Source organism: Salvia miltiorrhiza, chromosome 3 (assembly GCF_028751815.1).
Source record: "Salvia miltiorrhiza cultivar Shanhuang (shh) chromosome 3, IMPLAD_Smil_shh, whole genome shotgun sequence".
Taxonomy (NCBI): Eukaryota; Viridiplantae; Streptophyta; class Magnoliopsida; order Lamiales; family Lamiaceae; genus Salvia; species Salvia miltiorrhiza.
Window position 1 is genome coordinate 6612828 of NC_080389.1, and position 15389 is coordinate 6628216.

The following is a 15389-nucleotide window of genomic DNA, read 5'->3' on the forward strand; positions in this document are numbered from 1 at the left end:
CATCTTTAAAACGTTGAAACTGCAGTTACCTTCTTTCCTTGATTGAGCACGATGCAATGGAGTGTTGAGCGGTGCCATATGAACCCATGTAAGTATAAAGAATCAAACTAGACTCGACTCTTTAGAATAAGGTTTCTAGGGTCAGAGCGAACGAACCGCTCTGATACCACTCTGTCACAGCCCACTATCCCAATGACGGGTTAACCGGGGTTATGACTTGGGTGAACAATAAGAAATAGAAATGGACAATTACTTAACATTAAAGTATATGGAAATGTCACTCATAGATAAAATGCTAGGATCATATATGATTATTTGGATACTTATAAAACATACACATAAATGAGAACTGATTAAGGTGGTTTACCCAATAACACGTGTAACAATTTCATAACATAAAGTTATCCTAATCAAAGTGTTTTGCAGCGGAAAACGTGTGAGATATACATATGAAGATGTATACTCAAGGTTACATTTCTTGAAATGTCAAAGGAACACCCGCTCAACATCATTCCATTCCATCAACTGCTCAACCTGCACATTTAGAAATACATGCAGGGCTGAGTATAAAAATACTCAGTGGGCATAGCCGAAAATACAACATGCATACATATATAAATTGAACTGCCATAACAGTAACACACAGGGGTTTTCTTAAATGACCTGCGCTTACTAAAATATTTCTTTCATTTTCATAAAGTCGATCGGCCGATCATTTTCCTTCATATGATCCATATCTGTTCCTTTCTGTCACGCGCCGGGAAGGAGGCCTCCTTACCACGGACGCCAAGACCGGTCGCAAGCGACTCGCGGTCTCCATAAGTGTACACGTTAACCCTAGCTAGCGACCTTTGTCTAGCATAGGATCCCAATTGGATTTCCTTTAAAGTTGGCGAACCAACACAGATAGGATACATATAAAAACATAAACATTTTTGGCAGTCAATCATTTCATAAACATTTCATTTCATTTCATGAACATTTCATTTTCATTTCATAAGAGTCATTTATCATTTGGGCATAATAATAAACTGAAATTAACAGTTAAAATCATCTCATGCATATATTCGTATAAGAGGCCTACGACACGCAGGGGATCTCTATATACGTATAGTAAAAGTAATGCCCACCTGGTTATGCAAAGCCTGAAGATCATAATCACATATAAACCCGTCTTGGGAAAGCAGCGCTAATCCCCTTGGTCCACAAAGCCTACAAGAAATTCTATTCTTAATAGGTCTCCTTGAATCTAATCTTAAGTCATGGTGTAGTGCTTAATATTCTATGATTCACTTAGCCGGTTTTTCAAAATTTAATGAATAAATAATTGAAAACATTTCTCTTAAGTTAAGAACACCAACAATATTCTTACTCGTCTTTCTTTAATAATTGGAATTATAATTAAAACCAATTAAATACTTTTATTGCAAGTAAAAATGCAATTTCATGTCATGCTTAGCATATAATAAGTAATTTACTTAAAATATGCACATAATAATAATTTAATATTATTATGAAAACAAATCTTTGAATAAATTAATTAAACTAATTAATAGTCCAATTAATTAATATAAGTGTAGTCCATTTAATTAATAGAAGGCAGCCCAAAATTTTAAAGGAATGAAGGCCCAACTATTAATTAAAATTGAGTCCATGTTAAATAAATAAAATCAGCCCAAAGTTTTAAATAAATAAGGGCCCAGCTAAGATTTGGAAATGGCCCAAGCTTTTAAAAAAAAAAACGCAGCCCAATCTAATTAAAACCCGGCCCAACACTCAAGCCCACTCCCCAAGCCCTAGCCCAACACTCTCTCCCTTCTTCTTCCCCCCATCAGCCGCGCCACACACACATTCACTACCGATCTCACTCTCTTTCTCTTTTTCACACTTCACAGAGCAGCGGCGCACGCCGCCTCCCACCCCTTCTCCGGCGAACGACCGCGCCGACCGCCGCTGACTCCCCTCTACCTCGTCCTCTCTCTCGTCCCTCGCTCACCGAACGAGCACGCACACACTCCCACAACTGAGAACGCCGCTGCCTCTCTCCGAAGTCCGGCGGCCACAGTGGCTAGCGGAGCTAACCACCGCCGCGTGCCCGGCCCCTGCCTATCTTCCTCTCACTCTGTGTCGGACGGACGACAGCAACCAGCCATCGCCGACCGCCTCTAATTCCCACCAGTCTCCACCTCCCTACCCTCTGACTTCCGGCGACTGCACGGCTGGAAGACCGCCGCCGCCGATCCCCAGCCCTCAAGCTCTCTCTCTCTCACTTACTCGGCCAGACAGCAGCTCGGAGCCACCGCTGACCGCCGCCTGCCCTCTCTCAACTCCGGCCGATAGCAGCAGCCATATGCTGCCACCATCGCCGATTCCCAGCAGCTCTCTGTACCCCCCCTTGTTCTCTCTCCTCCTCGCTGCTCTCATGGCCGCTGGAGCTCGCCGGAGCAACGGCGACAACCACTGCCCCTCGGTTCTCCCTTCTCTCGGCTGAAACAGGCCCGACATCCCACCGCGAAGAGCGGCGCCCGAGCCCTCGCTCCCTCTCTCTCACCGTGGCCGGGCGACAGCAGCGCCGCTGCCGTCGACTCTCTCTCTGCCCTTCCCGACTCAAACGCTCCAAACACTCAGATTCGACAGCAAACCAAGTTCAAGACTCCATTTTTCAATAAAAACAACAAATCTCCTCTTCTGCTTTTCTTTTCTTTTAACAACAGTCATGTTATGATGTATGTGTATGAATAAATAAATGTCATTCTTTTGAAATGCTTGAAATGTTTTGCTGTGTAAATCATGAGGTTTATTTGTGGTTTCTGATAAACCAATTTGGAGCTAGAGGCGTAATGTATAAACAGAGGTAGGCGAAAAAGTCAAGTGGTTACCTTGGCGAGGATTTCAGTTGGTATTCTGATTTTTTGCTTGTTTGCTCAATACTTGATTTTTGGTGAAATGAGCTTGGGCAGCCGATGAAAATTTTCAAAATGAGTGGAGCATGTTTCTAATAGATAGAAGAGTGCAGATTGGAGACTATAATTGTGGAGGTTGCAGTGTAGAATGGTGAAGGGAGTTGCTAGCTGGAAAGCATGATTGAAATTAGTCAGTGATGAATGAGGTGTAATGCATGTATGGTAGGTGGGTAGGTGGGTAGGTGGCTAATGGATGATATAGGGTGTAGGTGATTTGACTAATAAAATATCTGTGTTGGTTTATCGAACTGTAATAATTCTTCAGTGTTCGCTAAATAAAATAGTTCGTGTAAATGATCGATGCTCAATTAAATAAATATATAATGCATATAAATTTAATAACTAAATTTACATATATATATTTTTGTAAATCGTCTTTGTTGGAATTAAAATAAATTCTTTTTTTCTCAATCCGGCGTGAATTATCTTACTTCTAAATTTAAAATTATTCTAAACTTAGCTCGAGGAAACGGGGTATTACATTCGGCAGCAGCTTAGGTGTGCTGACGATTGGGAACGACCAGCCTTGGTTGAGTTGTGGCTCAATTTCTTGTGTTGTTGTCTGTGTTGAGAGTGCTGGTCAGCGGCGGCATCCGCGCAGTTTTCTTAGCTGCTGATTGTCGGGCCGAGCCAAAGAGAGTGGGTCGACGATAGGGAACGGCGGTGAGATATAGGTGGACGGCTGATTGATGGAGAGAACAAACCGTTCTGGTTATTCGCCGGAAATTAGAAGAAGGGGATTTGGGATTTGATAGTTGGGGATGAGATTCACTCTCTGTTGCAAATGTGAAGTGCAGTGAGAGAGAGAGAGAGAGAGAGAGGTGAGAGGGTACACAAAGAGAGGAGACTATGGGTGCAACCGAGAATGAGAGAGTAGAGAGAGCACCGTGGAACAGGGGCAGTATATTGTGGGGATTTTAAATAGTGTATGTTTGGAATTGATCATGACTACAGATGATGATAATGAGATATTGTTGGATTTGATGATAAGGATTAAGGAATGGGCCTAGAGTTTTAACTTAAACTTATTTTGATTAATTAATTGAATATAATTGATTTAATTATTGTTTGATTTTTTACTTTTACAATGTTTACTAATTGAAGTAATTTCCGGAGGTATATTGGAAGTACTAGACAAAAATATAGTCGGGTGCTTTAGGATTATAAATAAACTTTGATATTCTTAGTTTTTCATGTACTAATTTTTGTAAAAAATGTAGTAGTATTAATATGACTTGTTTGATTTTTTCACGTGTGTAATTTAAATATTCATGTGATTCTTTTTTCTAAATTATTCCCAGACACGTGCTCTTTCACCGACATTCACTTCTTCAAGAGTTACATCTCCACGGGCGTAGTGAGCATTATCTTGCACTTGAGTAAGTCTCCATAACATGCATTTTCTCTCTTACACGTTGAAATCACGATAAATTAAAATGTAGTATTAGTTTTTATGGTCCATGTTAAAATGTATAAACAACTTGAGCTGCCTATGGAACATCAATTTTTCAAACACACCAACAAATTATGCCAATAGATCATATCACCATCATAAATATAGAACTACAACTCTGGAGAATCTTAGGTATACTATCATGTAGCCCAACTCAATACAGTAGACTCACCTTTTCTGAGTCTGATAAAATTTGAACAAATAATTGATCTCTCCACCTGGATAATCATCAAATTCAATATTGGTAACTAAAATTGGGTTTAAGTAAATAGCATAGCTACTAGAACTCTATAAGTGACGTTGGAAATGAACTTCAAGTCGTAACTTTAGAAAGTTGAAGCAACACTACTTTTAATTTGGAAACACCTTCGTAGCAGGATTGGTGATTGTAAATGAAGTGATATTCCCTTATGAAGAAAAAAAGATGCTTCATCATTAAATAAGGAGTACTATAGTTTATTCCTAATTTCCTATTAGGTGACTTGCTCACCTTTTCTGTTGGATATTTTTCGTTCTTGTGATTTCCAACATTTATTTTTACTTTCTAATTTTTTTTTAGCGTTTTGTCTTTCTACTCCAAGAAAGCTATTCCACTTCTCCAAATTTAACGGTGCACTTCGTTTTGTTCTATTTTTTTATTTGTGGTGTGATATTTTGTTTTCATGTGTTTTGCGCTCTTCCATTGTATTTAAAACTTAAAAGTCATTTCCCAATGATCGTTTAGTTATAGTAATCATTTCGAAGTTTAGAGAATGGGATTCATTACTCTAGGATTAGGCTTGGGTTATTGCCTATAGCCTTTAAGTTTTTTAAGAATTTGTTACTTTGTGTGTTATACGGAGATTGTTATTTTTGGTTTCCGATTTTCGACAGGTGCCCTCACGGTCCGCTTGTCTTTGCTCACATCGAATTTGTTTGCTGGAACACTTTTCATCCATTAATTACACCTTCTGTAAATCACTACCCTACTTTGTTCTCAAAATAGTATCTTTGTGCTCTATTTTCTTTTCATATTTTATTGTACCACTCACCACTGACTAAATTATTGAATTCTCATTTTGTGATTTTGCTTTAGAGAATGGTGCATGGTAATTTTAATTCTTCTATAATGCATGTTGCGAGCTGTGTTCTCAACCTACCATGTACTTCTCAATTCTTTGTTGCTTGTATTTGTTTTGCAGGGAATTTAATATTAAATCTATGTTCAAATGTCTTGCACGACCATGTGACAACTTCAAAACGTTTACGTTTTAGCTTACCTTATCCATCTGCAACTGTTATGGCTATGCTAAATATTTTGCCGTGAGTGTTCACCTGCGCTGACTACTTGGCTGACTACTTGGTCGAGAAGCTTAAGAGGTGCATAATTATATTTGTTGTGTCACTGTCTAGATTTGCACAATTCAATTTATCATTATGTTATATTGTTTAGTAAGTGGTGTTCCTATTAATTTTTTTATTGACTGTGGTTTGTAATTTTCAAATAAGAAATCGATAAAAAGAAAGTTGTGTGTTGTTGTTGACACTGGTGGGTGTTCCAATCTCATAGGTGGGCTGCGTGATATGGGTTGCCGTTACATGATGCACTAGCACTTGTTGCGAAATTTGGACTCCGAGGTATTTTTCTCACAATGACTTGTAATCCAAAGTGAGTGGAGATTCGAAGTGAATCATTTCCTGTTGAAAAGAGTCATAATAGAGATGATTAGTATGCAAGATTTTTCAAGAGTAAAAAAAGAGTACTTGAAAAGAGTCATAATAGAGTTGATTAGTATGCAAGAGTTTTCAAGAGTAAAAAAAGAGTACAGTACTTGAAAAAGGAAATCGTAAAAGACTCGTTGTTAGGGGTGGTTGCTGCTTATTTTTATGTGGCGAATTTACTTCCACATGTTCATTGCAGTGGTTGCCGAGAAATATAAAGGTGAGTATAATAAGGTGAATATTCCACATGAAACAACGATGTTAATAGTTTAATGAAGTCATCAACAATTAAGAATAGTATGCAAATACATTATTGTTTGTCATTAACTAAACGCCAACACTTGTATGTACTTTGAACAATTCTATGACTTTTCGTAGTACTACACCATGTCAGTGATATTTTATCAATGTTTTGAGGTTGTCTTTTGTATGTACATTGTATATGCCTCGATGTAGGTTCCGGTTGAATGCACTGCGTATACATGATGCATAATGTCTTAAAAATATTTATGTAGTTAGTATATAAAATGTACTCTGTAGATTGCTACAATGTTTATGAGTTTATGACTTGTAGAAATTCTCCTAAAAGTCATAGTATAATATGGCTGCACTTGGAAATGATTTGATTAGCATTGTTACTGATCCCATAATTCACGGAGCAATTATAGAAACACCGCGTCCTACGCGGTGTGAAATTTCTAGTATATTAATAGGAGTAATAAATATTAGTGAAAAATATTATATATTAGTGCAAATGCAAATGAAATAAGATTAGTGCAAATGAATCTGACGTAAGATTAGTGCAAATGCAGATAAAGTAAGATTAGTGCAAATGAATCGACATAAGATTAGTGCAAATACAATTGGAATTTTTTGTTACGGATTTGAGTTTGATTGCAGGTGGGATGGATGAATTAGAGCTAGAATGTGAAGTTGGGGATGTGAGCTGCAAGAAGTTGAGGGTATTGGGAGTGGTGAAAATGTGTTATAATTAATATTGAGAGTTGTGAAAAGTGAAAAGTAAGAGGATTATAAGTGGTGGGGTATAGTCCAAATATGTAGGAAGTTCTTTTATGGACGTCCCAAAAAGAAAAGATAGGAAGTTCTTTCGTGTACAGAGGGAGTAATTCAGATGTGGCCCACAATTTAGTGTGTACCACACTTAGCAAATAGCAACTTAGGGCTCGTTTGGTTTTCAGTAAAGGATTATGTAGGATAATTTATAACCAGGATATTTAGTGTGGATAATAACAGATTATTATTAATACTGAGTTGGTGTTTGCTATCATGGCTAAATGCAGAATATCCTGGTTTAAGTTAATCCTAGGGGGAGGTGGTATTATTAATCCTAAAAAATCTGGATTAATAATACTGGGTCGTGGGATTAATCCGTGTCATCCGCAGTATTACTAAATAATACCAAACACTAGACTGATCTGTACTAAATTAGCTAATACAATGTATTAGCTAATATCAAACATGCCCTTAATATGAAATAAAGATAGTTCTTGCAACATAATAAAGATAGTTCTAGCAACTCGGTTCTGAAACACCAACTATTCACTCAACTCTGCCAACAAAATTTGTTAGGACAACCTTAATTATTGGCATATTTTAACATCATCAACACTTAGAATCCACATCTAGTTTATACCACTCCAAACAGCTGAGTTCATTACTCTCTGCTTGGAGTGATTGACACAACGATTCCAGTTTGTCCTTCTGATTTCTCGTTTCCTCCAGTTGTTTCTTCAAGAGTTCACGCTGCTCGGAAACAGACATTACAAAGTTCAAAATAGAAAGAACAAGATCAAAGGGAGTTTGTCGACAGCTAATTGTAGTTCATATAGGTGCATGAGCAAAGCCTTAATCTACCTCGTTGGTCAGTTCGATGATGGTGATATCTGATTTATCGCAATTGCTCTTCATGATGGTGTTTTCCTCTTTAAGGTCCTTCATTACTTTCGCCATCTAATTTTGCAAACACAAAGATTATTATAGGAAAGGAAACAAATTAATGTGGGTCACGTAGAGGAATATATATCATTGGAAAAAAAGATGCTTTATATGACACTGTCTCTCTACCTTCTTGATTTCTTGCTTAAATGTTACAGAAACCTCGTTACTCTTCAATAATGCTTCCTGGGAAACATGAATTAGAAAGTGGGAAAAAGGAAAGAAAGTTAGAGAGAAAGAAACACAATGAACTAGCCAGAGGCTTAATTCAGCAATTCATGATTGATATAAAATTCAGTCTGGAAAAACAGAAAAGGTGTCAGTCAAACTAGATGATCTGAGCAAGCCTACAAGTGAAACATTTACCATTGGATTCCACTCATCTGAACATATGTTCGAACCACCCTCTCTCTTATACAGATGATGTCTAGAGATGTTTCCCTGAGGTGTTTTCTTTTTTTTCCCCCTTGTGCATCAGGATTTCCAGCCAATTGATTCTTTGATATATCAGGACCAACCTCCTCCTCCGTATCACGAAGGATGCGGAATCTACAGTCACACATGTTCAATTAGTAAAGAAACTACATATATGAAAGTTGCTTTTCATTAGAAAACTAGTCTAAAACACAAATAATTTATGCTACTTAAAAAACTAACTTTATATATTCAAAATTTATCTTTATGTTTCATTTGTAAAATGTCAGAATTAGGACATATATATCCACAAAAAAACTTACCCATTAGCAGCAACATCTTCAACACTAAACTTGTAGGCATCGCTGTAAGGTTGACAACACTCGCATCCTGGACCCTTGTTCCCTTTGCATCCGCAATGCCTTATGAACAGGTTAGGAACCTTGACTAAAGGAGGATTAATAAGAAATGAGGATCCATTGATTGCCTTTCCAAGCTTTCCATGGGGCAGCACAACGGTGCCCTCAGCATAACAAAGGATATGGTTTTTAACGCCATAAGTATAAATACCGAGTTCCTTGCAGTCTCCCTTAGTCCACTCGTAAGCTACTAGACGATGTTCATTATCACCCAGTTTGCCAGACCTTCCATAAAGAAACAAGAATGTTCCGCATATAGTCGCCGGTACTGTACCCATAGCACCACCAAGAGACATAAATTAGGAAAATCGTAGAACTCTAAAAAAGTATTAAACTTTTAAAAAGTTTAAATTGAGAGGGAACTTGATTGAGATCACAAAAATTATTTTCGTCCAATATTTGCATCATAGAACTCTAAAAAAGTATTAAACTAAAAGAAAATTAGGAAAATCAACCGAAATTTCACGTGATTCTTAAATTTTTGAGTTGGGGACTATACAGTTCTTTTTAGAGTTTATAAATGTATAAACGTGTTTCTTAATCAGATTATGATAGGGGCTATAAATATTCTTAGATTGCGATAGGCGCTATACGTATTTATTCTTTCAGCTTTATTTAAATTAAATTGTTAATTTACAATTTATTTTAATTTGTGACCTATAGAATATCGAGCAAAATAGTAAATTTCAATTTAATTATTATTACTATTATTTTAAAAAGGGGCTGTAATACCATCACCCAACAATTAATAGCTAATGAAGATGTAATGACCCACCCTTTTTAAACATTTAGTTAAGTCTACTAATGTAGACCAGTTATGATCATACAGATTACGATTATTAGTTTAAGCCAATTCAGTAATCTAAATTGAGATATCAATACAAGAAGCGATTGATTTAAATTATGTCTTTTAGCAAAAATCATGTTATTTATTTTATAAGAATACTCATCGAAATCTGCATATGTAATCAGTGTTCTCAACAATCTGCATATTGTATAGGAAACCTGAAAAGTTCTATCTAGAAATTAAATCAACTTAATATGAAATTAAACTCAGTTTGGTCTTCAATAAAACCATGAAACTCCTCGTTAATTGATATGGCATTTCGAGCTAGATCGAGAAATAATCACATCAGATAAGAGAATAACCACAATGTTTTATTTGTATAGAGACATTGACTTATTCAGTTCATGATGTGAACACAAGTTCTATAGACTATATATAGAGAGAGAAAGAAAAGAGCTTCATGTCACGACCGGTCCTAATTAAGGATAATTAAGCCGGGGAAACCGTGACTAATGGAGGGAGATTAGAAGCGGGGTAGAAAGGGGAATAATCAAACAAGAAAGGATCGTATTTCATCAATGTTAACACCATGGATATTTATAATATAACGGAGTTTTAGTCGTATAGACTCAAATAACTAGTAAATTCGGATAACTCCGACTTATCCAAAATAACATAAAACTTCTGAGTACGCAGCGGAATAAGGTTCTGATTACATGTATGAAGACATGTAACCCTAGAGTTCATTAATACATAATAAAACAAAAGAGTCCCGCTCGTCACTTCATCACCATCGGCAGCTGCTCAACCTGCACATTTAGAAATATATGCAGGGCTTGAGTACAAAAGTACTCAGTGGGCACGTATGCCTAAGTATAAAAACACATGCTTCAAAACTGTAAATTGTCATGCCATCATAAACAGTACAGCAAGGGAGTTTTTCGCTAAAAGGCCCAAGCTTACTAAATTCATTTGTGATTCTTAAAGTTCGACTGCAGTCTAAGTTCTCTTGTAATCTATCATATCTGGAACTGTGTGCCGGAGAGGTGGCCACCTCTCACGGTCACTTGACCGGCCAACCCGCTAGATGACTCACGGTCACTGGTGTACACTAGCCCTGGCAGGATAGCTATCAACTGCTCAGGACCCGAATTCGATTGCATAATAAAAGTCACATCAGATAGATATCATACTGAAATTTAAATATTTTATGGCAAGACAATATTTGAAATAACTTCAATTAATTTAGTCATGAAATAACTTGCTTGAACGTAACATTTAAACTCATTTGATATATATGAAAGTAATGCCCACCTGATAGTAATTTTCTGTGATACAAAAGCTCCTCAACAGATTATCAATCTCGCCCTTGACCTTTATTACGAGAATATATGTACATATATAAGATATTTGCTCGAATAAAAAAAATCCTCAAATGAGAATGTGTATTTAACTATGCATGATCCTTATGCATGAATTATTATTCTGAAATAATAATCAGGAAATTTCTATTGTTAATCCAAGCTATCGGATTTAAATAAAAACTAAGTTTCGTCTCATGAAGCCGGATAATTAATAAAAATTAATCCGTTCTCTTAGGGTGTTCTAATCCGCCAATTAAATAAACCTTGCTCCTCGTAGTCAATAGAAAATAAATACTTCAACTTATTCGCTTTATAATCTCATAATTAATCGGGCTTAATAAATAAGAACAAGTAATGTTATAAAATTTAAAAAAAATAAAATAAAATAAAAAGGCTCAACATAAGGCACATAAGAATCACAATCAAACATCATCAAAACATGCTCTGTTTTTACACTGACTCAACTTCAAAATTTAATCTGTTCTGACTCCGACATCGCCTGGACTCGAGACTCATACCGAAAGAAAGATCTTCGAGTCTAGTTTCATATAAAAAAAAGTAGAGTCGAAAACCCCAAGTGGTTTGAGAGATATGACGTTTTTACCACGATCTACCATGTTCGGTAGTTTTGAACAATCGAAAACTTGGATTTTTGAAAAATAGTAAACGTTGTCAAACTGGGCTCAACTTTGGTGGATATCTAGCTAACACAATAAGGTTAATACCATAAAAATTTGGAAAGCTAGATCACACAGGAAGCTACTGAAATAAATGACTCTTTCATCTGTTCTCTGAAATTCTCGGTAGTAATGTGCAGTTTAGGTTTCGCATTTTAAAGAAGTATCAAACGAAGTTGGAATGGCTTGAAATTTTACCAGGGTACTCAAGACTCATGTCGGGACTTGCTATAAAATTTTCAAAGCTGTTAGACATCAACAAACCGTCGATCACAGTAAGTCAGTAGGCCTACGAAATTCATATTTATAAGTCCTTAAAATAATTTATATAAATCAAGAAATAAGAGTTTAATCCCAAAAATATTCATTAAAAGTCCATCATAATTTAAATAAATAACGGACCTCATTTAAAATAAATATTCCCAAACTTGTTACGCACATATACTAAATCTTTCACGAAACATCCTTTAAAATAAACTTTGATACATAGAAAATAATTCAACAACTTGAGCTCTTAAGGGTTTGTTTTACAACAGACACCAAATCTACCTCGGATCTCCAAATGAGGCTCAAAAAGACATTCTGGAAACTAGACATTTCAAGGATAATTCTCCAATTTGAATCGAATGAAAAACAATTCAAACGAGCAAGATATGCCCTCTCAAAGATGGGTATTTAACAAGCAAAAATCTGAAAATTTCATATTTCCAGATTACAACCAAGTCAGTGGGCTTTCTTTAAAAATTCATATCTCCCTTTACAAAACTCCACTGGGAACCCCAAAGGTCAATCTGGAAACTAGGGAGAGATCATAACACTCTCCAGTTGGATTTACTCTAAGAACCTTCATGGTTTGGAAGATATGACTATCTAAAGTTCAGTGCACAAAAAGAGTTCAAATTTGGCAGATTCAGAACATAAATCGGAAAAACCACTTTAGGCTTCACCAAAAATTCTAAAACTGAACAAGTAAGTTCCCAACATGTCAGTGAATATTCAGTAGAAAGATAGGCTTGAGAATCAAATATTTAAGTCGGCCTTTTCCACCTCAAAGTCGTAGGTTTGTAAAATCTACTGGATGGTACATGGAATAAGAACTAGATTTCAAGAATTTATACCGGTTGTTTCCCTTACTCAAAAATGGTGAGGCCGATGTCAAAAGAAAGATACGGGAGTCTAGAGTGACATATTCAAGTTTCAAAGGTTTTCACAGATTGAAACTTTACTTATGATCTCCCAAAGATTGTTTACCAAAAATGTATTCCAGATGGGCAGTGATGTTTACAAATTCATAAATAAATCATGCGAGCTCTAAATATTCTGAAATTTTACCAAAATATAGAAAACGTATGAAAGATGATACACAATTAATTTGAGAATTTTTGGGAACCGTTTGGATGATATGAAACCGAATTCAAAATAAAGAAGCTTAGTATATACCTCTTCAAGTTACAATTTGGAGTTGGAGGAAACTCTCTCTCCCTTTCTCAACTTCTTCTACACGTTTTGGTGAGGGAAGAAAAGACTTGATGGCTGGAACAATATGTGTTGTTGCATAATTGAGTAGTGGAGAAAATGGTGGTGAAAGTGGTGGGGAAAATGGTGGTGAAAGTCAAAAAGTAGATTTAGTGGTAAAATGAAGTGGGGAACAAAATTAATGGAAAGAAAAAGAGAAGAAAAAGAAAGAAAAAAAAATGTAGAGGAGAATTATTGATGTATTTTCTCTGTCTCGGTGATTCTGTAACTGTAAGATGGATCGCGTGCTCGTATCTGCTTGATACTGTTTATTTAAATAATTCTCGTATTTCGACATGTGATTTCTCGCTTAAATCGATAAATTATAAAATGAATCTAAATTAAATCCGTAGATTTAATTCGTTTGTTGTTCTAATATTTAAATTAAATCCGCAGATTTAATTAACTCACGAGTCAGAAATAAATCACGACTTGAATAAAGATAAAATCTAATTTCATCTTGCTTAAATAAATAACGTGACTTTGCTAAGTCAGTTATAACTCTGAAATAATATCATTGACTGCTTTAACAATATAAATTCAGGATCATAAGCTGAATTCATATTAGGATAAAAACCGTTTTCATTCACTGATGAACAAAAATAAACACTCATTACTAGATTTAAAATATATAAAAGAGCGGGTCACTACATACTACCCCTCTTAACAAAAATTTCGTCCCGAAATTTGCATATTTCTTCTAAAACAATTCTGGGTATTTCTCCTTCATTTTGTCTTCAAGCTCCCACGTGGCTTCCTCTTGTCCGTGGTGTCTCCATAAGACTTTCACTGATGTGATTGCCTTATTCCTGAGTTGTTGTACTTTTCGATCTAGAATGGCCTCTGGTCTCTCTTCATAGCTCAAGTCTGGGCAAAGGATCATCTCTTCTTGGTGGATTATGTGCTTTGGATCGAAAACGTATTTTCTGAGTTGTGATACGTGGAAAACATTGTGAACGTTTTCAAAACTTGGCGGTAACGCCAACCTATAGGCTACTGGGCCTATTCTATCCAAAATCTCATAAGGTCCTACGAATCGGGGCCTAAGTTTTCCCTTGACACCAAACCTAGTTATCCCCTTGGTAGGAGATACCTTTAGGAAGACCTTGTCTCCTATTTCAAAACATAACTCAGTTCGACGTGCATCAGCGTAAGATTTCTGTCTATCTTGTGCCTCTTTTATTCGCCCTCTGATCTGGCGGACTGTCTCAACCATCTGATTGACCATGTCTGGTCCTAAAACTTTTCTATCACCCACTTCATCCCAATAAAGCGGTGATCTACATTTTCTTCCATATAATGCCTCATATGGTGCCATATCAATAGTAGCCTGATAACTATTATTATAGGCAAATTCAATCAACGGCAGCACTGCTTCCCAACTTCCACCCCTGTCTAAGACCACTGTTCTCAACATATCTTCGAGGGTCTGAATTGTCCTTTCAGACTGCCCATCTGTCTGCGGGTGAAAGGCGGTGCTAAAATTTAGCCTCGTGCCTAACTCCTTTTGTAAGCTCATTCAAAATCTAGAAGTAAATTTTGAGTCTCGGTCTGAAGTGATTGACACGGGTACACCGTGTAAGCGTACAATCTCTCGAACATACAACTGAGCTAGCTTGTCTGACCCGTGTGTGATCGGTATTGGTATAAAATGAGCACATTTTGTGAGTCGATCCACTATTACCCAAATTGCAGTGTTTCATTTCTTTGTTCTGAGCAAACTAGTCACAAAATCCATTGCAATGTTTTCCCACTTCCATTCCGGAATTTCTAAAGGTTGCAACTTTCCAAATGGCCTTTGGTGTAAAGCCTTCACTTGCTTGCAAGCTAGGCACCTCTATACAAATGATGCTATGTCTCGTTTCATACCTTCCCACCAAAAATACTTCTTCAAATCTTGGTACATCTTAGTACTTCCGGGGTGGGCAGTATAAGGGGTATCGTGAGCCTCACTCATGATTTTATCCTTAAGCTCATCATCGCGGGGAATGCATATTCTTCCCTCAAAGAGGATAGCATTATCTGCTGCTTCTTGATAATTCTTGACTCCTCCTTTCCTTACTGCTTCCCGTAGTTTCTCCATTTTCTCGTCTTTTCTTTGTGCTTCTACAATCATCTTTTTCAAGTTAGGTATCGCTTG

The 15389-nt window shown here is 36.5% G+C and overlaps 1 protein-coding gene and 2 long non-coding RNA genes across 3 annotated transcripts; all 3 read right to left on the bottom strand.

The window, feature by feature from the left end:
• Window positions 1-238: 238 nt before the first annotated feature.
• On the bottom strand, window positions 239-3273 carry LOC131017247 (uncharacterized). The gene is made up of 3 exons (XR_009099496.1): window positions 2880-3273; window positions 1131-1212; window positions 239-534 (listed from the first exon to the last, which is right to left on the bottom strand). It is a non-coding gene; the product is annotated as an uncharacterized LOC131017247 (long non-coding RNA).
• A 4287-nt stretch (window positions 3274-7560) lies between these two features.
• On the bottom strand, window positions 7561-9202 carry LOC131018214 (uncharacterized). The gene is made up of 5 exons (XM_057946939.1): window positions 8811-9202; window positions 8440-8622; window positions 8203-8259; window positions 7993-8088; window positions 7561-7881 (listed from the first exon to the last, which is right to left on the bottom strand). Exons 1-3 carry the CDS (start codon window positions 9200-9202, stop codon window positions 8247-8249), a joined length of 588 nt encoding a protein of 195 aa, XP_057802922.1. The 3' UTR covers window positions 7561-7881; window positions 7993-8088; window positions 8203-8246.
• A 1125-nt stretch (window positions 9203-10327) lies between these two features.
• On the bottom strand, window positions 10328-13866 carry LOC131017249 (uncharacterized). The gene is made up of 3 exons (XR_009099498.1): window positions 13175-13866; window positions 11008-11067; window positions 10328-10502 (listed from the first exon to the last, which is right to left on the bottom strand). It is a non-coding gene; the product is annotated as an uncharacterized LOC131017249 (long non-coding RNA).
• Window positions 13867-15389: the final 1523 nt, after the last annotated feature.